This window comes from Lissotriton vulgaris, chromosome 2_1, assembly GCF_964263255.1.
Source record: "Lissotriton vulgaris chromosome 2_1, aLisVul1.2, whole genome shotgun sequence".
Classification (NCBI taxonomy): Eukaryota; Metazoa; Chordata; class Amphibia; order Caudata; family Salamandridae; genus Lissotriton; species Lissotriton vulgaris.
Window position 1 is genome coordinate 119,473,005 of NC_141687.1, and position 26,959 is coordinate 119,499,963.

General features: G+C 46.0%; 1 protein-coding gene across 1 annotated transcript in view; it reads right to left on the reverse strand.

The window, feature by feature from the left end:
• Positions 1 to 26,959, reverse strand: part of NLK (nemo like kinase) — a 933,583-nt gene that overhangs the window by 539,175 nt on the left and 367,449 nt on the right. The window contains exon 3 of the mRNA XM_086954551.1: positions 20,848 to 20,903. Within this exon, the coding sequence (XP_086810677.1) occupies positions 20,848 to 20,903 (56 nt within the window). The remainder of the gene's footprint in view (positions 1 to 20,847; positions 20,904 to 26,959) is intronic.

The following is a 26,959-nucleotide window of genomic DNA, read 5'->3' on the forward strand; positions in this document are numbered from 1 at the left end:
TGGCAATTCCTTCCTGCGGGTCTGAATTTACAAAAAGGGCTTCCCACTCATCCCCGCCAACTATCACCCCATTAGCCTCATAGGCTTAAGTCAGAAAACATTAGCTTGCGCACTTCTGGTGCGACTACAAACCTGGATAGAGGAGCACAATATTCTCACCCCCCTTCAAGCCAGGTTTAGGGCTAAAATGTCCACAATAGACCACAATTTCAGACTGCAACTTTTATTCTGGAAAACTGTGACCATAGAGGGTGGCAGCCTCTATCTAATATTTGTGGACCTCAAATTGGCATTCGATCTGGTACCGCAGGATGAACTCTGGGTAATATTATTGGATATGGGAGTCCCTGAGTACCTTTGCCACCAGTTGAAATGCCTCCATCAAGGCAACTTTGCACAAATTAGGTTTGGTAAAAATGGAGAACTCTCAGTCCCTCTGTACTGGAAAGAAAATAAACAAAGATCAAATAGTACAAAAACATGCAGTGCACTCAAGCAATCCTCAAGAGAGGTCAGCAAAAACAGCAACGGTATGCTACAACATGTAATACTGTGTCTAACATATACAGTGGTTGCAAGACGTTGTGCATTACAAGGCAAGAATGATTGTAAAAACAGAAGTGCTTGTACTTGTGTCTGGCGAGTGATAAGAATTCGTGAAGAAAAACCAAATTCCAGACTGTCAAAACAGAGAGCATCCAAAGGTTGAAACTACTGGTTCATGAGAAGAGAAATAGAAAAAAAAGAGTAGGTAAATCAAAAGACTAGGAGGAGATAGCTACGCTGGGAAAGGGTAACCTAAATCATGCCCCAGGCAAGGAAATAGCGGTGGAGTTTTTATTGGGTTTGTACTCCTGTAGGTATTCATCAAGTGCGTCCCAAAATCATCTTCGGCCTGAAGAGCCGTGCAGATTTGAATATAAAGTGTTAGCAGCTTCTGATCGAGCATAATAAATTCCACCACTTATCAAAGTTGCTGGTGTGTTAGATTAGGCCCACTAATGCCCACACAATGTCGTGTCTTAGTTATCATTCGCTACACCATTTTCTTTGCAGGTGTCATTTTAGGCTGTTCAAAACTGATCTTGTCCATTTCTGAGAAATGCCCTTCTGCTAAGGTTCGTTTATGAAATCTTAGGTTTTGTCTCGGTAATGAGTAAACTGTTCATGCCAGCGCAAAGCTTTCTCATTAGATAGAGGCCCTCTCCACTTGTCTGGTGGGGGGCCCAGGGTCAAACGACCTTGGACTGTGCTAGGTAGTGCAAGATACGAGAACTGAAACCTTTTTTTTATATTTCACTGTTCAGCGGCATCTGCCTGGAAAATTCCACTGTGGGCGTGTCTTTGCCCAGCTATGAAATGTACATAATGTATTTCTATGCTTGCTGCTTTTAGTTCCCTCTGTAGCACTCTCATGGACTGTACAGATGGGGCTCCACTCTGAGTGTATATGAATAAACAGTTATTGGTTCATATTCTCCACTGTCTGACCGACTCTTCATTTGGTACAGAAGGCTGAGAGGTGGTCATCAGTGACCCGGGTGGGCCCAAGCGGGTCACTTCCTTCAGGTGGATGTTGATTTCTAGTCAGAAATAACTGTATTTATGCCAAAGGAGAAGAGGCGGTCTTTTAACGATGAGATGTTTGGGTCTAAATCAGACGCAGTTGTCAGCCAATACATTTCTACTGAGATATTTGTGATAGGATGTAGCAGGTCCTGGATTTTGGTCCAGAATGCACGTGTCTTCTTACATGCAAAAAACATGTGTGTGTGTGTGGAAGATCCCCTGGGTCTAACTCACACCGCCAGCATATTGGTGAGTCTCTCAATCCGAGTTTGTGTAGTCTAGCTGGGACCCAGTATGTCCAGTATGTTTTATGAATAGACCAGAACCTCGCTTGTGCTGTAGCGGGGTGATTTTGGTATCCAATGGAGATTTCCAGTGTGGGATTTCCATTTTCTGGTAAATAATCTCAACGATTGACCATTGTATGAGTGGAAGAGGTGTGGCCCAGCGGCCAGGGTGCCTGACTCTGGACCACAGGGTTCACGATTCGATCCCCGGTGGCGGCGGCAGGTTAGCCCTGCACCATGTGACTCTGGGCAATAGCTTGCTTAATCTTCCCGCCGGCCCCCAGCGCCGGGACACCACTCCGGAGGTAGCTGTGCGCTTTACAACTGCTGGTATTTCATTTCCTTTTTCATTTCATTTCAAAGAGTTTATATAGGAGGGAAGCAGTGTGTCCTCTTTTTAAAAATGTAAAAATATAAATCCAGTTTGTTTATAAAGTGGAAACGCGGAATAGGATTGGCTTGTGAACCAAGATTGTGTATGGGGAATATTCCTTTATGAGCCCAGGTAATCCAGAAGAGCGTCTTCTCATCAAATTTAATCTGGCAGTTTAACCATAGGTAGCCAAGTGCCAAACCATGTAGTTGTTGTGTTAGGTGTTAATTGAGCAGGAGTAGTGAGGTTGTAGTGTTCCTTAAAATTTGCTAGGAGTGTTCCAACAGGATTTTCGACATTGCGAATAGTGAGAATGGAGCCAAAGGGTAATGGAGCAGTGAGGCCACTCTCAAAGTTTAGCCAGGGGGGTTGGGGTCATGTGGTCTCAGCCACCAGATACCTTGAGAAATTAAGAATACTCTTTGATAGCAGGAGCAGTATAGAATATTGATACCACCAGAGCATTTATTCCTCTTCAAGATTTTCATGGAGATTCTCACATTTGTCTTTTTCCAAACGTATTCAGAGATGACATCCACTGATTTGAAGAAGGCGCTGGGTAGGGACACCGGTAGCATGCTATAGATGAAGACAGCCCTGACCCTTATTTCTGTGTGGTTTTACAGATGAAGGTAATCTGGGGGCTACCAAAATTTGTACTATGCTCACTCGCCGCCACCAGATTCCCAAGTATTTGATGGCTATCAGTTGCTATATGACAGCATGACAGCAGATGTGCAGTGTAATTTAACAGGACGGCCTCTGCTTTGTCTTTATTTAGGGAATAGCCCGCTATTTGGGAGTATATGTCTATTTCGTTCATAATGATTGGTATGGCTTGAGGAGCATATCTTCAGTAAATAGTAAGACGTCATCCACACAGGCGGCTACTGCATGTCTACAGGCTTTGAAGTAGATAGCCCCTGAAATCAGAGATTAGCGGCTAAATTACCAAGAGAGAGAGTAAGGGTGATAACGCACATCCTTGGCAAGTACCTTGTAAAAGAGTGAAGGGATGGAATAAATGGCCATTAACTCTTAATCTTGCAGTCAGACCGGAGTAGAGGCCCATAGTGATCTGTATAAAATCCTCGTCAAGGTAATATTTGCATAGAGTGGTGTGTAGAAAAGGCCAGGAAACCTTGTCAAAGGCCTTCTCTGTGTCAAGAGCTAAGGCTGCAGTTGGTAGTATGAGATAGTTTGGCTCTTTCTAGGACCTGGCACAATGTACTGATGTTATCTGCCTCGAGTCTGCCCTTAAGTAAGCCTGTTTGTGAGTTTAGGATCCGCTGATGGATAACCAATTCAAGTCTGAGGGCAGCAATTTTTGCATAACTTTTGCAATCAATATTAATAAGGGAGATCGGTCTATAATTTTGGCCATTTAGTTGGTCTTTCTCTTCCTTAGGTATCACTACGATGGTAGCTTCAGTGGGGGACCACAGTGACGATGTCTGTGGAGGCATATTGATGGAACACTGAATGCAGGGAGTTGAGCTGGAAGCTTTCCCAGTTTTATGGGAACGTATAGCCACAATGATCTTTTCGTCTGTGATGGGCTTGTTAATAGCTTAGGAATCGTGCAGTGATAGCATAGGGAGGTTACAGGAGTTGAGGTAGTCAATTTCGGTAAGAGGGGAGGGGGCATTTAAGTTGTATAGTTCTTCATAGAAGCGCTTACATGAATCAAGTAAGTATGCCAGTTGTGGGTTGGGTAATCTCTCCATTCGTGTTTTATGGCCGCTATAAGAGATTTGCTTTTTTGTATATTTTAAATATTTAGTCAGAACTTTACCAGCTTTATTGTCACAGAACCTACCCACTTAGGCCACACCAATCCTCCACATCAATCCTCTCTGACTCAGAATTTGATTGGATTCTTATTCTGAGCGTAGTTTGGGGAAGAGAGAGGGGCCCTTAGAATGCCTGAGTTGGGAGCTGAGATTTTGAATAGACTGGTGAAGGTTCTTGAGATGGCTAGCGATGGTTTTATTTTTTAAGGATGAAATACGAATCAGTGCCCCTCTCAATGTTGCTTTGAAGAGCATCCCAGCAGGTCGTAGAAGATTTATCATTTGGAAGATTGTCTTTGAGAAGGTTTTCTATGGATGTATCGATCTTTTTTTGCTGTTGGTTCATCAAGGAGGTCATCATTAAAGCCCCACTGATGGGTTGGCGAGGTGGGACTATTTAGTGTTAGCTGGATTGACACACGAGTGATCAGAAACGACGATGGGTTAAATTCTTGATGAAGTGGAGTAGCGATTTACTAAAGTCTACGAATTTGTTTACCTTGTGAGACTTTGGTTTATCTGACTAGCACCATACCTTGTTGTGATGTATTTTGCAGCGATTTGCTCACTATGATATAATCAATTTGTGATACTGAGCGATGGGGTGAAGAATAGAATGTGTATTTGCTCCCAGTGGGGTTAGGGAGATGTCAAACTACTATCAAATTATTATTACCACAGATTCTCATTTGTTAATGTGCATTATAGCCCATAAATGTGTGGGCGATACTCTGTTCATATTGTTGCCCATAGGCAAATTAAAATTGCAGTCCAAGACATTGCTTGGTGGTCCGAGATTTGTTAGTCAAGGCCCCTCAATAATTCAAAGGTGTTGTCATTTGGTGTATAAATACTTACAATGAAAAACTCTATCTCACTTCATTTCATCTTATAAATAAGCCACCTACCTGATTGGTCATGAGTGTGTGATATGACTGATATAACCCGTTTTTTCGAGACCAGCATGACTGCACTATTTTTCTTTTGTGGGGTGGGGAGATTCCAGTGTCTGCAATCCAAGGGCTGTAAAATATTGTGGCATAAATGGATTTCAAGTGGATTTCTTGTAAAAGAATGACGTCCCCTTTCAGTAATTAGCTACAACACTACATTTAATTAGCTGATTAAGCCCCAGTTTGTGTTTAGAGAGAGTATGTTCAGGGGGACATGCATGATCGCCCATGATGATCTTGGGACCTGGGTAAGAACGGTGTAACAAATTGTGTTAGTTGGTGCCGGGGGTATATTGTGTTCTGGGGAGCTGCCCAGGTAGCCGAACTTGAGATCCAAAGATTCCAGGGAACAGAGTAAGGATAGGAGAAACTAGAGCCATAGTAGAAGGGGCCAGCGGAACACAATTTGCCATACAAACTGTAACAAAATCAACAAAACCCCTCCCTAATCACTCACCACACCTACAGAACCCACCCATCACACCCACAGAATGAAAAATAAGACTAATTCCCCCACCCATTTTCTATCTGGGACACACAATGAGCCACAGGATGGCATGTTTCAATCTGGCCTGGAAGCTACCCAGCCTTGCAAGGTAGATGGTAGCAGAGATTACGAGTCTGGTATCATGTGTGAGGAATTGATGCGAGTCTAAAATTTGATAGATGAATATTTGAGATAGAAGGGTGCCCAACTGCAAAATTCAAGACAAGCTAATTCCAGTCAAAATGGGCTGAAATAAGGGTTAGAGTTTACACAAGTGCGGGCCAAGTATGCTGGATAGAGGAGTCTCCACAGGGAGGATATGAGCATTGGTTATTTGAAAAGTCTATCGGTGTTATAGGGTTGTTCGGAAGTTAAGGATGCAAGTTAGCGTAGGAAGAAGTTGGGGTGTATATTGGCATGGTACAGACATCCTATGAAGCATGATTTCGAACAAGATACCCGAGTCTTAAGCAGATTTAAACCAAGTATATCAAACCCAGTACTCATTACAATGGATATTGCCAGTAGGAAGAAACAGTTAACATAAATAGCATAATATCAGAGAGTAGCAACACTAACATATATTGTAAGACATATTGTAAAGCGGGTCAGAAAACGTAAAATAAAACTAATGAGATATCACTGTAATCATTCCACCGGATTATCTAGTATGAGCAAATAAGTATGTGATACATTGTACTTATGATAACTGGCATATCCTGTATATATCTATTGATAAACATAACACAGAATGATGGTATTTAACAAGTAGGTCTATTGATGTTATGAGACAGTTATGAGACAGAAGGGAGTTCGCAGCTATTTATGCAAAAGGCAGTCTGTTGATAATGATTCTTATTGATAGTCTCAAAAACAGTACTTTTGTGTCAATTGGAAGAGTGACAATCATACAACTATAGAAGTATAATGAGCTTACGTAACTGCCGGGGACGATCAGGGAACAGATTCGTTATTGCAGGTCGAGTACAGAAAGAGCAGGTGGGGTAACAAGTGACAAAACTTATGAACTGTAAATTGTAAAAGTACCAAAAGAAAAGGTAGTAATATTAGTGTGATCACTGGACTACCCTGTATGAAAGACGTTTAGTATTCCATGTTGAATGTAGTATAGCAGTTGCTCAAGACGTAGCCAGACCCAATGCTGAGATTAGTGTAGCTGCGGTAGGCTGAAGAACATAACAGCATATGTACATATTGGAAGAATATTAACTGTTCATAGCTGATGGGACTAAGGAGTCCACAAATGTTTGTAGGTCATTTGGTATTGTGAAGATCAGAGTTTTCCCATTAAAGACGATCCGGTACTTCGAAGGTCCTGCAAAACCATAAGGGATGTTGTGGTCCTTCATAGAATGACTGAGGGCCAAGATGCCTTTCTAGTTGTGTTTGTGATTGTGTTTTGAGTAGTCTTGCTCAATATTAATTTTGGAACCATTCCAAAGAAAGTGTTGTACCTTCCTCATATGGTCAAGTATGATTTCGGAGTGATGGTATCATAGTGGTCTAAATATCATCGCTCAAGGATGCAGGTTAGTTGTGTTGGAGTATGGTTTACCCATAGGTACACGATGGGAATGTTCTATCTCAGAGTCTCTGTCAAAGTTGGTGCGTGGTAGCCAAGTCTCCAAAAACAGGGAGCGTGGTAGCCAGGCCTCCAAAAACAACACGAGTTGACCTCATCCTCCACTTTTTCTCGTCACCCAAAAATGTGCAGATTTCCTCTGCGGTTGCGATCTTCCAACTCTGAGATGTCTTTCGTAAGGGACTTGATCTTGCTGTCTGCCGCGTCCATTTTACCTTATTCATTGGATGTGGTGTCCTTCAGCAGACCAATCTGGTTTCCACTTCTGAGATCTTGCTCGACATATTCTGAAGTCTTACTTAGTGCTTGGATGTCAAGATGCATTGCATCCATGTTTTCCTTTGTGTCTTGCGCTACGTCATGTAAGGCATTGAGGCATTGCAAGGTCATATCCATGCAAGCACCGGAGTATGTTTTGGACTTGATAGGGGAGTCTGGAAGTGGAGGATCCGCAGTAGTACGTTTTAGTGAGGATTTTCTCTAGTAGCTTTATCTCCTTTAGACGTTCTGCTATGCGCGCAGTCGCTGGGAGCCAACGGAAGCTGCAATGTTGTCTACTTCGATATTCACGGTGATAAGAACAATCCAAACGTTGTGTCGCCTGTTTATCGCATTGTATCTCCCGCTGGCTACAAAGTCTTTTTTTCCTGCTTTCAGGCAGGTTGGTACAGTAATTATGTACCAGATTATTGAATTTGCAGGGCAAGGAGTGGTGCCGCTGGATTAAGCCGCCATCTTGTTCAGGCCCTAGCCACGCTCCCTCTTCCTCATCCACTAGCTGTTCTTAAAGAACTCGTTATTTACCTTCGGTAATGCCATATCTGATACAGACTATCTAGCTGCAGATTCATTACCCTAGAATTATCCTCAGTTGTCAAACTGGATTTGAAATTATTTTCGTGAGCAGTACCCCTGCGTGCCGGTAAGTTTAGTCATTCAGCTCTGTGTGTCAGCGGCGCCCGCACCAGAAGTGAGGAGCACGTTGCCTATATAGGTACCACCGCAGAGCGCTGATGTCAGTTTCTTTTCGTGACTTTCCATGTCAGGAGCGTTGAGTCACGAAGAACACGCAGGGCAATGACATGTTCAGGAGGAGAACACTCCCCTGTGACAGAAGATCCTCCAGAAGGGGCAGCCTGATTGGAGGGCCGATGGCCATGCTCAACAGTTCAGGATTCCAAACTCCCTAGGGCCAGTGCTGAGCCACAAGGATGAATAGGACCCAGTTGTTCCTAATACTCTTGAGAACTTTGGGCAGGAGTGGTATGAGCAAAAAGGCGTACAGAAGGCCTGAGCTCCACTCAAGAAGAAAAGAGTCTCAGAGTGAGAGCTGCCCTGGAAACTCCAGCATGCAAAACTTCAGATATTGCATGTTCTAGGTGGTGCCGAATAGATCTAACCAAGGCTCTCCCCACTGCTGAAAGAGACTTTGCACCACCTCTGAATGGAGACTCCATTCGTGATCCCGCTAGGCATCTTTAGCTGAGTTTGTCTGCTCTGGTGTTCGGAGAGCCTACCAGATGTTGAGGCATCAAGGAAATGCCTTGACGTTCCTGTCATGTCCAGAGAAGCAGGGCATCTTGACAATGGGTCTACAACCCCACCTCACCCTGTTTGTTGCAGTACCACACAGTGGTGGTGTGGTCTGTGAACACCTGAACTAGCCTTCCATTGATTGAGGGTAGAAAGGCTCTCTATGCTAGTAGGTTTGCCCAGAGCTCCAACAGGTTGATGTGGAGTCCAGATTTGGCCGGAGACCAGAGTGCTCTAATCTCCACCTCTCCGGCTGGCTGCCCCACCCCATGAGAGACACAGCTATCACTACTGGTGGACTGGTTGGAGAAGGGAGAAGGATCTTCAGCTACTCCCCATCTCTTGCAGTGCCTTCCGAGTTCAGAACCATGTGTATGAGATTTCCCTGATGCTGTGTCACAAAGAATTTCAGATTCCACTGCAAAACCCGCATAAGCCAATGGGCATATGTCACAAGCAGGATGCAGGAGGCCATGAGACCCAGTAGCATCAGAGTCATTCTCACTGAAACCCAGGACAAAGTCTGAAACATAGGTATCATTGCCTGAATATCCTGCACAGTCGGGAGGATTAAGTCAGAACCTGCACTTTGTCCAGATCAGCTACGATGAAAGGAACTTCTGAGAAGGGGGGAGAGGGGGTCAGGTGTGACTTCAGCACGTTTATAGTGAACCTCAGTAAGTGCAGTAGCTCTGCCGTAGTCTGGTGGTTGGAGATGACTGCCCAGGGTGAGCCTGCTTTCAACAGCGAGTTGTAGAGATAGGGGAAGTCTAGCACCCCTCAACTCCGCGGATGAGCTGCAAACTCAGTCTTCAACTTGGTGAACCCCCGAGTGGCGCTGGCAAGGCCAGAGGCTGGCACTAGAAACTGAAAGTGCTTGTGACCTACCATGAACCGCAAGACACGTCTGTAGACAGGCAGGATGTGGAAATAAGCGTCCTGCAAGTCCAATGCAACCATCCAGTCTCCAGACCCCAGGCAGACTGGGCTAGTGTGAGCATTTAGATTTTTTCCTTTTTCAGGAAGAAATTCAGAGGGCACAGATCTAGGATAGGACAAAGGACTCTGTCCTTCTTGGGCACCAGAAAGTAGCAGAGATAGCTAACACAACCTACTTCTGATACCGGTACCCTCTCTATGGCTCCCTTGGCCAAGAGAGTCACCACTTTCAGGCAAAGTAAGGTGAGATGGTCCTCCATCAGCCCGTCTTAAGTGGTTGGCATGGGTGGAGGGGTAGACACGAAGGGGTGGGAGCAGCACCTTCGGACAATCTGGGGAATCCAGTAGTCAACGTTATTGACCTCCAGTGGTGAAGGTGGTTGCGTATCCTGCCCCCCACTAGTTGCCCATGATGGTAGGAGGGCAAAGTAAAGAAGCTTGGCGGCTGCTGGGGGCAGGGTGCTTGTCTGGGCCTACCTCTGGCTGTCTGACCAATGAGATTTGTGGGGGCCATGTCCTTGGCCACGCAGGGGCTGGGAAGCTTTTGGGCCATGGTTGATGAGCAGGTAGACATGTGGCTGGAATCCCCTTCCGTGGCCACAAAAAAAGCGAAAGGCTGATAGGGGTTGACAGGTCCATAGAAAGGCCCAAGGACCTGACCGTAGCTCTGCTGTCAATAAAGTACTCCACTGCTGAGTCTGCCTGGTCTCCAAAGAAATGGAAACCATCAAAGGGCATGTCCAGCAGCGAAGCTTGGACATCCCCAGAAAAGCCAGTTGTCCTCAGCCAGGTGTAGCCCGGTAAGACCATCGACGAAGAAACTGTTTTGTCAAGCGAGTCTGTCGTGTCCAGCCCACATCTGATTGTGAACTTTGCTGTGACTCTCCCATCAGCCATAGCTTGGGAGAGTATGGCCCAGGCCTCCCCTGGGACCATAGGCAGGAGCTGCAAAAACCGAACCCTAAAGGGAATGGGAGTAAAGGCACAAAAGGCATGCATTGGTCACAGACCGCAATGCCAGGCTGGTTGAAGAAAACACTGACTTACCCAAAGTGTCCACCCTTTTAGATTCCCAATGAGGCAGCAGGGAATGCAACACTTGGACCACCAAGCGTTTTGAGTAGGTTGAAGAAAGAGGGGTCTCCTGGGGCAGGGCGATGGCGGCGGGCAATTGTCCTGGATCAAGCCCCAAACTGGACGTCCGCAGGGGATTAATTAAATGGGAGAGGCAGTTCTAAAGGAGTGACTCCCAGTTGAAGCCCCTTTGTCACAACATTAGTCTTGACAGCCACGGCGGGCAACAGAAGGACCCAGACCTCTCCTGCCCATCTCACCACCACAGCAAAAGTGGCACCTTCCTCCTTAGACACGGCAGGAGGACAGACAAAACCAGCATCCTCCATTCTGGTCTAGGGGCTGGTATTCTACAGGATATAGTGGCACATCCCAATCTTCCCTAAGTCCTAGTGCATAGGAATAGGGCTCAGGCTCCGGCTCAGAGGGAATGGCTCCAGTCGGAGTCGGACGCTCCTTCGGCTCCGTGTCGGAGTAAGGGATTACAAGGGGACAGCAGAAGTATTGACTGCGGGACCGGAGTCAGGGAAGGTCGAGATGGCACAACTGGCGTCGTTCTGGATCCATCCATGGAACCAAGTGGCCCGACTGGCACAAGGGGCAGACCCGCTGGCGGTGGATCATTAGGGACCCCGCCAGCACTTACCAGGCCTGAAGGCGCTTCGGTAGGGTTGGGCCACCCAAATGTTAAGCGCATGGTCTCATAGAATTTTTGAAGGTCACTCCGGCTCCTGGAAACTTGGGAAGGCACGGAAACCGCCCAGGCTCAATCACGAAGCCAGGCCTTGAATGATGACACACCCACGTCTCATCGGATGACTTTGACGGATGGGGTGAAATCAAAGACCTCTTCAACTTTTAGCTCTTCTTTTTTCAGGACTACCGGAGTGGGACACGATTGATCACGGGACCCTACTATCGACCAGGATTGAAACAGTCACGGCATCACATGTCAAGTGGCAAGCAGGTTAAAGGATCGCGGACTCAGACCTTGGGGTGCATGGCGCGACAAACAATGCAGGTCTTGGCATCATGGTCGTGCTCAAGGCATCAGAGAGAGAGACAGTGCAGATCCGTCACCAACCTTTATTAGTGACAGGCGCCACTGGACTTAAATCCAGCCTTCCATGTGTACATCCCAGCCACATCAGGAGACAAGTCTTAAAAAACTTTGACAGAAATCTAAAAAGACCATCAACAAATGAGGAATTATTACTTCCCCCTCCTCATTGCAATAAAAAGTGGCTCGCCGCTTGATCCTGTCCCAATTAACATCCTGAAATCAGTCCTGCCCATTATCGCCACTCCAGTCATCAATCTGATCAACTCCTCGATCAAAGCAGGCACAGTCCCACGGGACTGGAAAATGGCCATGGTCAAACCATTGTTAAAAAAAACTAACCTGGACCCTGGAGACTTAACCAACTACCCATCTCCCTTCTCCCGGATATCAGTAAACTGGCAGAAAGATTTGTAAACCGCCAACTGTCCTCATTTCTGGAAGCCTTTGATCTACTCCACCCTTCTCAAACAGGCTTCCGCCCTGGACAAGGGACGGAGACTGCACTTCTTAAGGTGGTTGAAGAGTCTAGGAGGATTCTGGACACAGGTGGCAATGTGGCCATTATCCTCCTAGACCTCAGCGCCGCCTTTGATACGGTAAATCACTGTATCCTTTTAGCACGTCTTAACAAAATCGGAGTCTCTGGAAAAGCCCTCTCATGGCTTGAATCTTTCCTTCAGGAAAGGTATTTTAAGGTATTTGAAGGGGATTGCCATTCATCGCCGATACCCTTGCAGTGTGGGGTGCCACAGGGCTCCTCCCTTGGCCCCACACTTTATAACGTGTATATGTCCCCCTTAGCTGAGATAGTGGCCCCCTACGGAATTGAACTAATCAGTATGCTGATGACACGCAGCTCGTGGTCTCTCTGAAACAGGCAGATTTGTCCCACACGAGTGAGTAACTGTCTTGAGGAGGTAGCAAAGTAGATGGGCCAGTCTCAGCTCAAACTTAACAATGAGAAGACCGAACTGATGCTTCTGGGCAAGAAGGCATCATTCAATTCCCCCACTTTATGGCCCCCGTCTATGGGCGTTGGTCCTACCCCAAGAAACGTGATTAAGAGTTTAGGATTCTGGTTAGATGAGGATCTGCAAATAAGCGCTAAGATCACTCTATTGGCTACCGATAAAAGAACAGATACACTTTAAGGCCCTTTGTATTGCCCATAAAAATCTCCAAGGCAAAGGCCCTCTGATCCTTACTAACCTGATTAAACCGTACAAAATGTCCAGGAACCTGCGTTCCAATGATCTGGCAGAAGTCAACAGAATCAATAAGGCCCGCTCTGGTGGCCGCCTTTTCTCTTATAATACCTCAAAGTTATGGTACTCTCTACCCCTCCCCCTTCGTCAGGAACCCAACCACCTCACATTTCGCAAGAAAATAAAAACATGGCTTTTTCCCGGAAACTACTAATAATTAGATTCTATCTTTAATTCTCAGACCTCCTGTCGCCACGGCTTCAAGCGCTGGGATGCTTCCGGGTAGCCATGCGCTATATAAGAACTATTTCCATTTCATTTCATTCATTCATTTCAAGTGACTGGGGGGGGGGGGTAGTTCTACCTGGATCTTCACTGACTGGTGCGGAAAGAAAAGAACCAACGTCAGCGCACTTGGGGGACACCTATATAAGCACCGCGCACATCACTTCCAGCGTGGACAACGCCACACGGAGCCGAACAGCGCCACCTAACGGTGCGCAGGGCTACTGCTCACGAAAAAGTTTTAGGATACAGTCTTAGGCCTGGGGATAATTTGTTGGTAAGGAATCTGCGGCTAGAAGTCTCTGTCAGACTGAGCTCCTCCTGCAGTTGTCAACTACTCATTATTTAATTTCTTTCTCATAGCCTGCATTGCAATCTTTCAGCTGTATCAAAGCACCTGCAGTGTTATACCAATCAGGTTTATTTGTGTCAGGTTACTTCCTAGTGATGGTGTCCTATGTTTATCCACCAAAAAAAGGAGGAAGCAGAGATGCCACACACTTTTCTCACCCAAGAATATTAGGATCTGCTTTCTTTATCTGGCAGAACAGTAGAAGAGGACACCACTGCACGTGTCTTTTTCACTGCTGCAATGATCACAGAATCTGATGGAGGATCCGCCCACAAGAACAGTGGGTCTTGTTCTGGCAGCTTGTACTTTTTCAAGATTCTTGAAGGGGCTGACTTGAGTGATGCCGGCGTGAGGAAGGTGCCCATCACCGGCTGCGCTCCCGCTCCACCTGCGGATGGAGCCTTCCGAACTGAGATTCAGGACAAAACTGAAAACTTATCTGTTCCCAAACATATAACCTACTCTGAGCTTCTATTGCCACAGCTCCTCTGGAATTCTGTATTGTATCAGCAGTTAGCGCGGGGACACACAGTTATGTGCAGCCAGGCGCTTTATAAGTGTTTTATTATTATTATTATTTTTAAGGAGCCCAGGTACCAAAGGAAGTAGTGGTCTTGCAGTTGCGGCTGACCTTTGGTTTAGAGTCTCAAAAATGACTAGGGATTTTGCCTGAGCAGTGGGCATATCAATATTCAATTTATTTCACCCCTCTAACCAGCACTTCGTGAGAGATCTTGTTATCAACCACCGGAGAGAGTCTTGAAGGTGGGCTGTCAGTCGGAGTGGGATAGTAGTCTCTCTTGGATGAGTGCGTGGAGGAGGGCCACGTTGGAGATATATGCTTTGGCTGTGTATGATGCCTTCGTGTCTATGTCCTTTGCCTTCATTGTGGGGAACTTGATGTACAAGCACTTTCCTGACTTCTGGGAGAAATTGTTGGAGAGAATTCTACAGCCTGTGCCAACCGAGCCAGAAGTGAACAGTTCAGAAGACTGCAGTAGGCCAGATTTTTCCCCTACTTGGGTAGTGGAAGGACTCTGCCAGTGACGTACCAGTAACAACAATCTAGGACACAGATGCACAGAAGTTTTGGAGGTAGATCTCTGGCCCCTCTGCTCTTGCTGTGCGGCAGTTCCCGTCATCTGCATGTCTTGCGGCATCGCTCTCTGTATCGTCTGTCAGGAGACTGAGAAAAGGAACTGTCTGATGACGACAATGGTACCTGTGCTGACGATCTTGATGTGCATCCTCCTCTCGACGGTGTATGCCACAGCTATGGCGTCCGCGTAGATCCACTGGACTTTCCTGTTCATGCAGACCATCTTTGACGTTGAATGCTTGGACGTTGAACGCATTGGAGATACTGGCGCCAGAGGAGAGCGGTGTCCTGTCTACCTCGACTGGGATGAGTGTCTTGACGAGGTAGACCTTGAGCCGGCATGGAGAGTTGCTGGGTAGATGTCGAAGGGTTTAGAATTCTCGACATTAGGCATGGTGGCGCAGACGGAGACTGGTCCCTCAACTTCTGCCGTGGAGTCGCTAACGGAGACTGATGCCTAGACGTCGTGTGTCATCTAAACGACATCGATGGAGACCGCCGTCTTGACTTTGATCATCATCGAAATGATGTCATCGTGGACCAGGGTCTCGACGTTAAAATCCGTCGGGTTGTCGTTAACGGAGGACTTCGTCTCAACGTTGAGCGTCTCCGTGTTGAAGCAAACGGAGACCGATGCCTCGACGTTGAGCGTCGCTAGGTAGATGTCAACGGATGGTGTTGGTCCTACAATGACGGGTGCCGCGATGATCTGTCTTGTGTTAACTGTGAACCTAGACGATGGGAAGACATCGATTTACTGCTGTCATTGACGATGTAGGCTGAACAACGAACGGTGCTCTGTTGTCGCTTTCAACACCGTCGATGGCGGTGGCAACGGAGAGACCTGCGGTGGTGGCCTGCTTTTCTTCACCGCTGTAGCCATTTTTAGACGCAGAGCCAGACGCTGAAGGAGAACAGACAGGGATCTTACTTCTGGAGGTAGATCTGCCTCGAGGGAGGCCTTGCTCTGGATGCAGTCGACTTTTGACTTTCCAAAAGACCATATATATGCGGATCCTCTCTCTATCCTTGAGTACATCTGAAAGGTTCTTACAAGACGTCAAGTGAAAATGAAGTAAAAAGGTTCTAAATAAAACTTTTAACAAAAAAGCCAAAAAAGTAGGAGCTGAATCTCCAGGGTCCAAACTGAAGGAGCAGGAAGGAACAACTGGCCTGTCACCCTTGAGGCATGATGGGAGGCTAGGGGGTCATGGCTGCCATATAGGCACGGTGCCAGTTCTTTCAATTTCTATGCTTTTATGTGTTTTTCGAATAGAGCCTATGGGCTAATAAGGCCTATCCTATTATATTGCAGTGTGTGCAGTTCAATAGAGAGTACGAGTGTCTCTTTGCTTTCCTGTTTTTCTTCCTTCAAGTGTATATAAGAGAATTAAAAACCGAATATATTTTTATTAATGCGAATGCAAGTTATGGAAGCATTGTCTAGCCTTGTGTCGTTAAAGCTGCATTGTCTTATTTTGTGTAAAAAATGATATATATTTAAATTGCACCCCACACATTGGCAGGAATATTCAGTTCTTATGACTACTGATGAGGATCCCCTGTAAGAGAAAGTTTTCTCACTTTCTATTTTTTTTTTATGTATTTCAAGATTTCTCTGAAGCGGATGGAAGCAGACTGTAAATGTTCAATTTTCTTTTTATGAGACTATGAAATCTGCCAAAAACCGGAAGGTACTTCTTTAACTTTGGTTCAGGGTTAACATCGCTGGGAGCCACAAACTAAACTCACTTGTGACCGTTAAACCATCCATGGGCGAAGTAATAGTCAACTTTATCCTCTGACCAATTTTGACTGTCTAAATAAGAACGGAGCATCGCCACTTCTTACATCCACTGAATTGCCATCACCATAATCATCCCTTAGAACTGAGGCAGGAATCAACTGTGGCGGTAATTTAGTTGAACCGTTATCAGTTGGTAATAGCGGGGTACTTGTACATGATGGACATGCATTTCATAGCCTGTTATAAATACGAAGTATCATGTTCTGTGATGAAATCATATCTAGTGGCACAATAACCATGTGCACTTGTGCTGTATCATAATATTTGTAATTTCTTTTATCGCTTAGCAATGCAAGTCTGCACACTTCATCAACATCATCTGAAAGACTTTTTTTTTTTTATAAAACATTTTATTGATCTTTTAGCGTTGCAATATGTACAACAAGCATGAAAAATAACGATAGTACACAGAGGAGGCATAGTCTGCATACTCATCTGACATACTTAATGGTCAAATCCCAAGAACATCTAGCGGTTTTATTTCCTCTTAGTACCCTTACTTCCCTACTTCATATTAATCTTCCATGAAGAATGCTTCCATGTTTTAAGAAGGTTCCATTCTTGAAGATGAATATTGTAAAATCCTATCTGGAGGGTGAGAGGAAAGTGATGACACTATTAGGAATCGCAAAGAAACAGGTAACGAAATTGGTGAAATGGAAATACTTGATGTGACTGTCACAACTGATAAGAAAGTAGTCAACGACGGTAAAACTGACAAGGCTGTCGGTGAGAGAACTGCCAACGGAACTGACTAAACCATCGACGATGAAAATAGCATAGCAACTAAAGTTAAGGACTGAGCCGTCAACAATAGAAATGGTATGGCAGCTGATGAAGTAACTGAGGGGGGCTGCCAATAATGAAAAAGGCAATGCTATTCCACAGGCAACAGGTGGAATCAGCGTCATTGAAGCTGGCTTCTGAAAGACCCCATCTGTATTACGTTTGTTGACAAACAGTGTGTCGCTGTACTCACTTTTGTCAACGAAGATGCTTGTTTAACCTCTAATACAATGGATTTTTGTGCACTCACCATCACTGTAGCACCCGACTGAGCAGTCATCAACAATGAAGACTGGGTTATTCTCATCGTTGAGACAGTCGATGAGACCATGGTATAAGGTTTGTGAATAATACTTGACTTTGTGAAAATGCTTATGTGAGCGGTCTGGCTTTTGAGGCGTTAGGTACGAAAAGGAATGATCTTCCCTACCTTGTTTTCTCTTACCTTTTTCAGTTTTTCTTTGCCATTCTGTGGCCAAAAAGTAGTCTGAACCTTCAAAGCAGGCTTAGAGGGTCTGTACTCTGCCAGAGCATTTTCTGGACAGGCTAAAAAATACAAGAGCTATGTCTGATTCTTTGCTTACACAGGACTAGCCCTGCTCCTCCACAGCAAAACTGCACCAACTGCCTTGCTCAGTCTTTAAGAGGGTTCTTTAGCAACGCAAGGCAAATGACGTAATACCTTGCGAGATTTCCAGCTTATAATGCTAAGTACGCTTGTCTTCTGACTAACTTTTCCTCTCAACATACTTCTCTTTAACAGACATTCTATAGATGGCTTCCCAGCGACAGATAGTATATATTGAGCACGATTGAAGAAAATAAACTTTTCTGGAATGGCATTTAGTAACTCAATCTCTTCCATAAATAACTACAGAGGAACTGCTGAGAGTTCCCTTCACACTGACAAGCTGACAAAAATCTGGCAGTTTGACCCCTTAAAAACAGTAGAGATGAAGGAAAGCCCCTCTAACTGGCCAAGAGTATCGACACCTGACCCTGCTTGCAGGCCAGGTCGCACCCCCTACTGCCGAGCAGCACCACTTGTGTGTGCTCACCCCGCTGTTGCTGCTCTCTGAGTGTTCCAGTCTTCAAACCCCCAGGACTTTTGTGCCGTTTTGGTTTGCCTTCAGTTTTGTTTTCTTTTTCCACTCTTGTGCATTGGTATTGGTCTCCATTGCTTGTATTTTCTGCCACTGTAGCCCAGTATTGTTCCCCCCACCCCTCTCTTTGCTTCTGTGCCCGCTCTCTTCCCGCCGCTGACCCTGCGGCCACGCCACCTCGCCGCCCCGCTCCCGCTTCCAAGGTTCTCCTTCCTCCCTCCCCGCCTTAAATGGCGGTCGCTGCCCGACAGAGGAGGTGACACCTGACCCTGCTTGCAGGCCAGGTCGCACCCCCTACTGCCGAGCACCACCACCTATGTGTGCTCGTCCCGCTGTTGCCGCTCTCTGCGTGTTCCAGTCTTCAGTGCCCCAGGACCTTTGTGCCGTTTTGGTTTGCTTTCAGTTTTGTTTTCTTTTTCCACTCTTGTGCATTGGTATTTGTCTCCATTGCTTGTATTTTCTGCCACTGTAGCCCAGTATTGTTCCCCCCACCCCCTCTCTTTGCTTCTGTGCCCGCTCTCTTCCCGCCGCTGACCCCGCGGCCATGCCCCCTCGCTCCCTCCTCCCAGCTGCTCCTCCCTCCCCGCCTTAAATGCAGGCCACTGACAGAACGTGCAGTGCACGCGTGCAGAGGACGTGCCGATTGAGCACCGAAAGCGCGCCAAAGGCAAGCCCATCTGCGCCCGTCCCCGCCCAGCACCAGAACCCCTGGTCCCCGCACACGCCACAATGCCAGAATCCGATACGACGGCAACACTCTCCACGCTCTCAACATCTGCCGAGACCACCACTGCTTCCAGGCCGCCCCGAAATGCACCAACGGACCCTTCTCCTGCCACACCTGCAACTTTACATGCGACAGAACCACCAAAACCCCAAGGAATGGACCCAACCAACTCTGCTGCATACTCCTCAACACCCGCTCCGCACGCAAACACGCTGTCAAGCTATGGGACCTGCTCGAAACCACCGCCCCAGACCGCTTCCTGACCTAGACCTGGTGGAACGACTCATCAGCACCTGACATCGCCATAGCCATCCCGGACGGCTACAAGATCTCCTGCAGAGACCGCACCAACGGAATGGGAGGAGGAATACCCATCGTCCACAAGTACACCCTCCAGGTCCACACCCTCACAGACGACTCCCACAACTCCGCCAAACACCTTCACTTCCGGATCCACACCGACCCCAACACCACCCTCAGAGGAACACTCATCTACAGACCCCCTGGACCTTGGGCCCTCTTCAGCGACTCCGCTGCCGACCTCGCCAACACCCACGCACTCGCCTCCACGGATTACATCCTCCTCGGTGACCTGTACTTTCACCTCAAGAAAAACAATGACGCCAACCGCATCGCCCTGATCGACTACCTCGTCCTCGGACAACTCATCACCGAACCCACCCACGCCGCCGGCCACACGCTCGACCCCATCTTCTCCACCAGCACCCACGTCGCCCTCAACCACACCACCGAACTCCACTGGACTGGCCACCGATGCATCCACTTCACCTTCAAGAAACCAACCACGAACCACCGCACCCAACAGCTGCCTCGCCGCTGCTGGAGCAAACTACATTACTTGATGAGTCCTTTTTTCAACTCAGAGTGCTTGAATAAAACATGCAAAAAGATTAGCTTTTTAACTAAAGTTTTATGCCCTTTCCACTAGACAAGCAAAGAAGGGCCGAAGGGATTGCTTACAACCCAGTGTTGTAGCAGCATTGAATTCAAGACTGATCAATTGTACACATCTGTGATTTAGGGCCTGGCCCATGTCTTAATATCAAAATCTCAGGTATTAAAAGCCTCGGGGGCAATGCTACAGTCCTTTATTCTTCTTTTTCGTTAATGTATATACACCAGTTACACGTGGTCTGTATGCTAAAGCGATCTACACACCCATAACTATTCATTTATTTGGACAATTGTGGAGTTTGATTAGAATTCGTTATATGAAAAATAACGATATTAAAAATGCATTTTTAAAAATATTTGTACTCAGCTGCTATATGTGCCCTTGGCCTTCTCAAACTGGTTAGCTATAACCACAATCATAGTTATTTTTGTACTGCTACAAACACAAAGGTGTCTATGCCGGGTCTGGTGGCTCAGTGGACTAATGCGGCCACTGCAGGGGCCTGTGTTTGACCGTATGGTCACTGGTTCAAATCCCGGCGGGTCCACTCAGCCTTTCATCCATTTAAGGTGGATAAAATGAGTACCATTGAGTTGAGTAACAATAAATATCTGTTAATCAGCTGGGTGAATGTGGGCTTTACAAATACACATGTTATGTTATGCACTTTTCTGTCAAGATGAATACTATTAATTTTAGAATGCAAGTATTTATAACTGTTTCCTGCAGAAATATTTTCATTTAGAGAGGGCTGCACGATCCATCAACCACTCCTCAACACACACGCAAACAGATCTATCAACATTTGCGCTGACATTTCCTATCAACGCTCTGAAATTACCAATTTAGTTCACCTACCTTCCTTTAAAATATTATAGGACTATTTAGGATACATTTCTTCAAAATAATCAATGTGTGGTGGTTGAAGTATATCGAGTGCTGATAGTACCTGTTGAATGAAAAAAACACGTATTATTACCACCAAGAACAAAGACTATGTTAAAAGTTCAATAAAACACCATCAGAAAGAATGCACTGCAAGTAAAAAATGCACTTTACATTTTGTTTAATTTTTATACATATAATTAGCTGATTTTATCAATTGAATTCTGTTGAACATCAACCATAGACTGTGTAACAAACTGATCAGAATGCCATTGATAATGTGGGTAAGGAACTAACAATATTTTATGTCAGTTTTTTTGCTGGATGGTCTGAGCTCCATCAGAGCGGTCCCTGGCAGCCAAAATAATCAGTGAAATTCTTAACTTATGCCTTTGTTAGAGCAGCCCAGATCTCAGCCCAGTTAGCGATTAAATTTTCAATTGAAGTGAAATATTTAACAAATTATATGCTATTCAGGGCTCACATCAACAGGAATACTCCTGACTCAATACGTTGATCGCATGAGCCTTCTTTTCCACCTGTTTCGATTTTGGCCTGTGCTGAATGAGAACTTTCTCAAGACTAAGATTTCAATAGGTACATACGCATATTCAAATAATAGGCAAACCATATGCGTGGCACCAGTACAACATGAAACAGGCAGAAAGATAACATACAGTTCAAGAAACGTACTCAGGTGTTACAGCTAAGGATCATTTTTCTGGTAAACGTGCTTTCCTTAAATGTTGATTCCCATTTACTGTAATTACATGAATCAAAGCGAATCCCCAAAACAAGACTCATTTCACTATACAACAGGTTAATTTGTGCAGAATCAGTGTCACATTTCATTTAATGGTGAAATAAATATGCTAACTTCCATTAGTAAGTATTATCTAGTGGATCCACACGCGGCTTATGCCAACCTTACATGGACATGCCCCAAACTACAGACTTATTGGGAACAAATCCATGACACATTAGGAGACATGATAGAGCCGACACTTATTCCCACACCGGAAATTGCGCTCCTGGACCATAGAGTTAACTTTCCCAAAAAGGTCAGGAGATTTGCTGCACTAGGGCTATTACTGGCTAAACGTGAAATAGTGCTGCTATGGGGCCAACTTAGTGTACCTACCCTTCAGAGATGGTTACGTAGCTTGTCCCATTGTAATGTTAACTGTGATCTATATGCTTCCCTAATGCCAAGTTTGTCGTGCCCAAAGGACATAAGGGGCCCATACACGGCATACATAGAACGAGAACCCCAGAAATCTGCTTCTCAAGTTGAAAGTGGGATAGTTCCGAAAGGGGTGGGATGAGTATGCTGATATCTCACGGTCTGTAATACTTCAAACCTTTCCTTTCTTTGCACTGATGGGGACCCCCATATATTTGTAGGATATTTTTTAATGCCTTTTTCTTTTCTTTTCTGTTTTTGCTTTTCTTTTTCCTTTGTTTAGACGGGATCTGGGTATTGATGGTCCTTGCAGTTTGGAGGGAGGGGACGGAAAGACTAGTGGGTCTGACACGATCCAAATTTGCTAATTTGCTATTATTAACGCAAAAATTGCCAGTGTGCTGAGCTGCATTATATGAGACTATGTATGTGACGACTGCTATGTGATTTGATGCTTGAAAATGTACCATTCTGAATCCTCTATGTTTAAGAGATGTATAAGAAAATTTGAAAATAAAGATTTAAAAAAAAAAGTATTATCTAGTGGAGTCCAGCAGACCGCTTCAAAAACTGTACCAGTGCACCTCTTTGAAAAAACGAATGGAAACCTATGCAGGGCATCACCTTCTGCGCCAACATGCACCTCTTAGTGAAAAAAAAAAATAAAATAAAAAAAAAAAATATATATATATATATATATATATATATATATATATATACACACATATCTATATATCCACAACTCTCGTCGCACATCCTGCAGACCACAAATAGGTGCAATTCTTATTTATTAATGCGAAGGGGCTTGTCCTGGAGCAGGGAATGGAGGGTAAGCTCCTGGTACTGGAGCAGGTGTTCCTGGTACCGCAGCCGGCACCGATAACGGAACTTCTGACTCTACCTGCTCTTCCGGCACAGAATGTTCGGAGAATGGACCGAATCTGGTGATGGAGCCGGTGTCAGTGATCAACGTGGAGAGACTTCAGGTGAAGCCAACTTCTCTGGCGAATCCGGATTCGATAACGAAGGAGAGACATACTCTCTTCTGTGACGTCGAGGTGTGGTCGATCTGGGCGCAGCCTCTTTATCAGAACGATGCATTAAAGAGTGCTTCTTCTTCTTATGTTTCTTCGGCTTCGAGTGTCCTGACGCCGACTTCGAGCCCGACCTGGATTCAGAACGAGATCTCGACCTTCTCCTACTTGCCTTCTTATCCTTCCTCATCCTGGCCATAAAAACTTCGCCTGTCTCTCCTTCAACGCTTTCGGGTTCATTTTCCTGCAGCTTGGACATCCATCGACGTCTTGGTCGGAAGACACGCACCAAACGCAGTCTTTGTGCGGGTCAGTGATGGACATCTGCTTACCGCACTCTCTGCAGGGCTTAAAATCTGACTTCCTCGCAGACATCGTCGAAAGATACAAGAGAAACAGAGGAAAACAGGTAGAAACACAAAGTAACTACGGAGAGTCCCTAAAATCCGTTGGCGCGGAAAAAAGGGAACTGACGTCCTCACGCCGATGAGGCCCTAATATGATTCAGTGACGTTGGCGGGGGTCGCGAGCGGAGTCGTACCCTCTGTGACGTCATCCATGACCTCGTCGGCGTGGAGAGCTACAAAAGTTTCCGATTGGCTGCTGCACAAGGGATATTCACAAGGTGAGGAATCCACTGCCAGATTTATCCATCAGAAACATAATATACAAATAAATACGCATTTCACTGCATCTCATTGATAATCCCATACATGTATTGGCATTTATGCAGCAAAATATATTGATTGTTCATTCGAATTTTTTACTCCATGACAGTGCAATTCCATTATAGCTGCATTTACTCACATACCTTTAACCGTATGTGAAAAATAAGTGAACATTTTTACTGTATTTTCCCCAAATCCTTCCCAGCCACGACTTGTTCTGAAATCCGCTCCTTTAAAGTGACAAGTGCTAGCTGATCAACATATTAATATGCATTTAACAGGTCATAATACTTGTATAAATACAATTTTCTTCCCATTATGGATTTGGCCTCTATAGATTGTCCAACATCCGTCTGATATATGAAATCTCTCTCATGGTCATTCGATTACATTATACCAATCCCGTCACATTTGTTTAATATCTCAATAAAACAGCAAATGCCCATTCTTCGCAAGTTGGCTTCCCCACAAGGGGCCGTGCTGGAATGCGTTTTCGATTAACTGGTCACGGATCTATGCCTACGCTTTTCCACCGATACCGTTGGTTCCCAGGGTTCTCCCGAAAATGAAGAAAGAGCCTTGTTGTCTAATACTCATAGCTCCCAGGTGGCCTTGCCTGTTCTGGTTCACCAAACTCCTCCTTCTCTCTGAATGCGATCTCATTCAGTTGCGACCAATACCAAACCTTCTATCCATTCAGAACGGACAGATCTGCCACCCGGATCCTGCATCCCTGCACTTAGCGGCATGGCGCCTGAGCACTTTGAATTCGCTCACTTAGACATTCCTTCTGACTCCAGGGAAGTCTTGGCCAATGCTAGGGCATCTTCCACATTAAAGACATACAGGCTCAAATGGAAACTATTTTGCCTTTGGTGCCAAGCCGCCAACATTCATCCAATTCAGGCAAAACTGGAACACATTTTGCCTTTCTTTTTGCATTTGGCAAAATCAGGTCTTTCGCATTCTACCCTTAAAGTATTCCTAGCGGCTATCTCCAGATTCCGACAGGAGGGTTCCAATTCTCTTTACTCTTCCAGGATCATTCAGCAGTTCTTCAAAGGATTGTTTTGCATGTTTCCTCCCATCCGCCGTCCACCTCCATCCTGGCATCTTAAGGTGGTGCTTTCACAACTCATGCACCATCCTTTCGAACCTATTCATATGACAGATTTTTTTTTTTTTTTAAATTTTTGGAAAACGTTTATTAGACAATATATGCAAACAAATACAGGCCTACAACCCACTGGCCGGCCTCGACAGTATTGAAAGCACATCAGCAAGCAGTTGGGCGACTCAGCAGCATAGCAAAGCAGGCACGATTAATCCGAGTTACACTATACGTAATTTCGCTGCCGAGAGGTAGGATGAGTGAAGGTTTAATTTTAAAGTTTTAAAGTGTGTCCATAGCAATAAAAGTCAAGAAGGATCAGAGTCCAAACAATACAGCAGGACAGAAGTGGGCAACGGTCATCAGAGAAATCAGCAAACATTATCCACCAAACAATCGGCTTGAGGCGAGTAGATCAGGATAGATGATGAACACACAGTATAATGCACCCCAGCCACTACCCACAATTCCCAATCCACCCCCTGACCCAAGGAAATAGGAGAAGAAAAGAGTAGAAGAGGAAGAATAAAAGAAAAAAAATTGAGGCCCATAGGAACTGAAACGAACAAAGAAAAACACCCCCACCCTACACGCATGCAGAGGCTACGGCCTACCCCCCCCCCAGCAGTGTGTCTGTCGCCGCAAAAGAGTACCCGAAATTCAGAAGGAAGGAAAAGAAGGAAAAAGAGAATCACATAAGACCGGAGGAGGGCCAGAAAAATAACCAAAACAATCAATACTTTTACCCGCGGCCACCCAAACCCGGACCCCGACCCAGTACCTATCCAACATTTACCTCCAACAATTGTCCATTACAGCCCCAGCAATACACCCAGCAGGTTGCAACAAAAAGGATAAACATCGTCAGCCCTGTCCCCTTCGAACCAGCATGACAGCGGAGTCCAATACTAAAACAGCCAACATGGACGGAGAAAGCAACTGTGAAATCCATTGCAGAAGTCGAGGCACTTGAGATGAAACACTCTGGCTGGGAGGTCGGTCACAAAAGTCAATAGAAGCCACTGCTGCTTGTCCGAGGATAGTACAGTGGGGAGCAAGACGAAGCAATAGTTCCACCGCAGCCGCAGGCCGAGACAAGGACAGCAAATCAAGGAAGAAGCAGAGAGGCGCGCCATCAGAAGACAAAGGAGATGAAAAACATGGCGTCCGAAGCAGAAGCACCAGCCATCGCGAAAGATCGTTATCGCCAGACTCCTCCAGATCAACTACGGAGAGTGCTGTAGCAGAAACTGAGGCTCGACCATCTATCGCCTCCACATGCTCCAGAGCAGACAATCCACCGTAAACCGGTTGAGGATGTGGCGTAGTGTGCAGCACTGAAAGACAATCATGGCCAGCCGGAGAAATCGCCTCGAGCCGGTCCCCCAGTCCATGGGCAGTGTCATGAAAGGCCATCCTTAGATCTTCCAAAGCTTCCAGAATATCACGAAGCCCCAGCGGTGTGTCCAGAATGGAGGATGCAGCATTGTCCCCCGCCCAGGGCGAACGGCAGCAGAGCATTTCGGAAAGCAAGTCGCCGTTTGCAATCATCGACGCACTCCGATTCTGCAGAGGATCTGCGAGGCACAGCTGGGACAGAAACATGAGGACAGCTGGTAGTGAAGAAGCTCCGACTGTGATAATGCCGGCAAACAATTAGCCCCCGAGATGAGCAGATGACTCCACTGGCGGGCGCTGGGTTCCCAATGCGGAAAATGGCGTCCACTACGGGGGAGAAGCAACAAAGAAGCAGACCAGGTCACCTCTAAGCCGGGCAAGGATACAATGTACAAGTGCCGGTACAATGTTTCCAGGTGCGTAGGGTGGCTGAGCGGAGGGAAGCGCTGCGGCGAAAAGCCCAGCGCCGTACTGCAGTTCCAGCCGACCGGCTCCTCCTCCACCACGGCGGCCGCTGTTGTTGTGGCCGTTTCTGGCCGTCCCCCACAGGCAATGGCCCGGCTGTGATCCCTCGAAGGGCCGGGAAGTAAGCAGGGACTCCTCACCGCCGGTAGCGCTCGGATGCGCAGGGAATCACATCGACGTGAACAGGAGCACTTCTCGAGTGTACGTGGTGTATGAAGGCACAGGATACACGACAGGATAATGAAGAAAGGCACAAGGGTC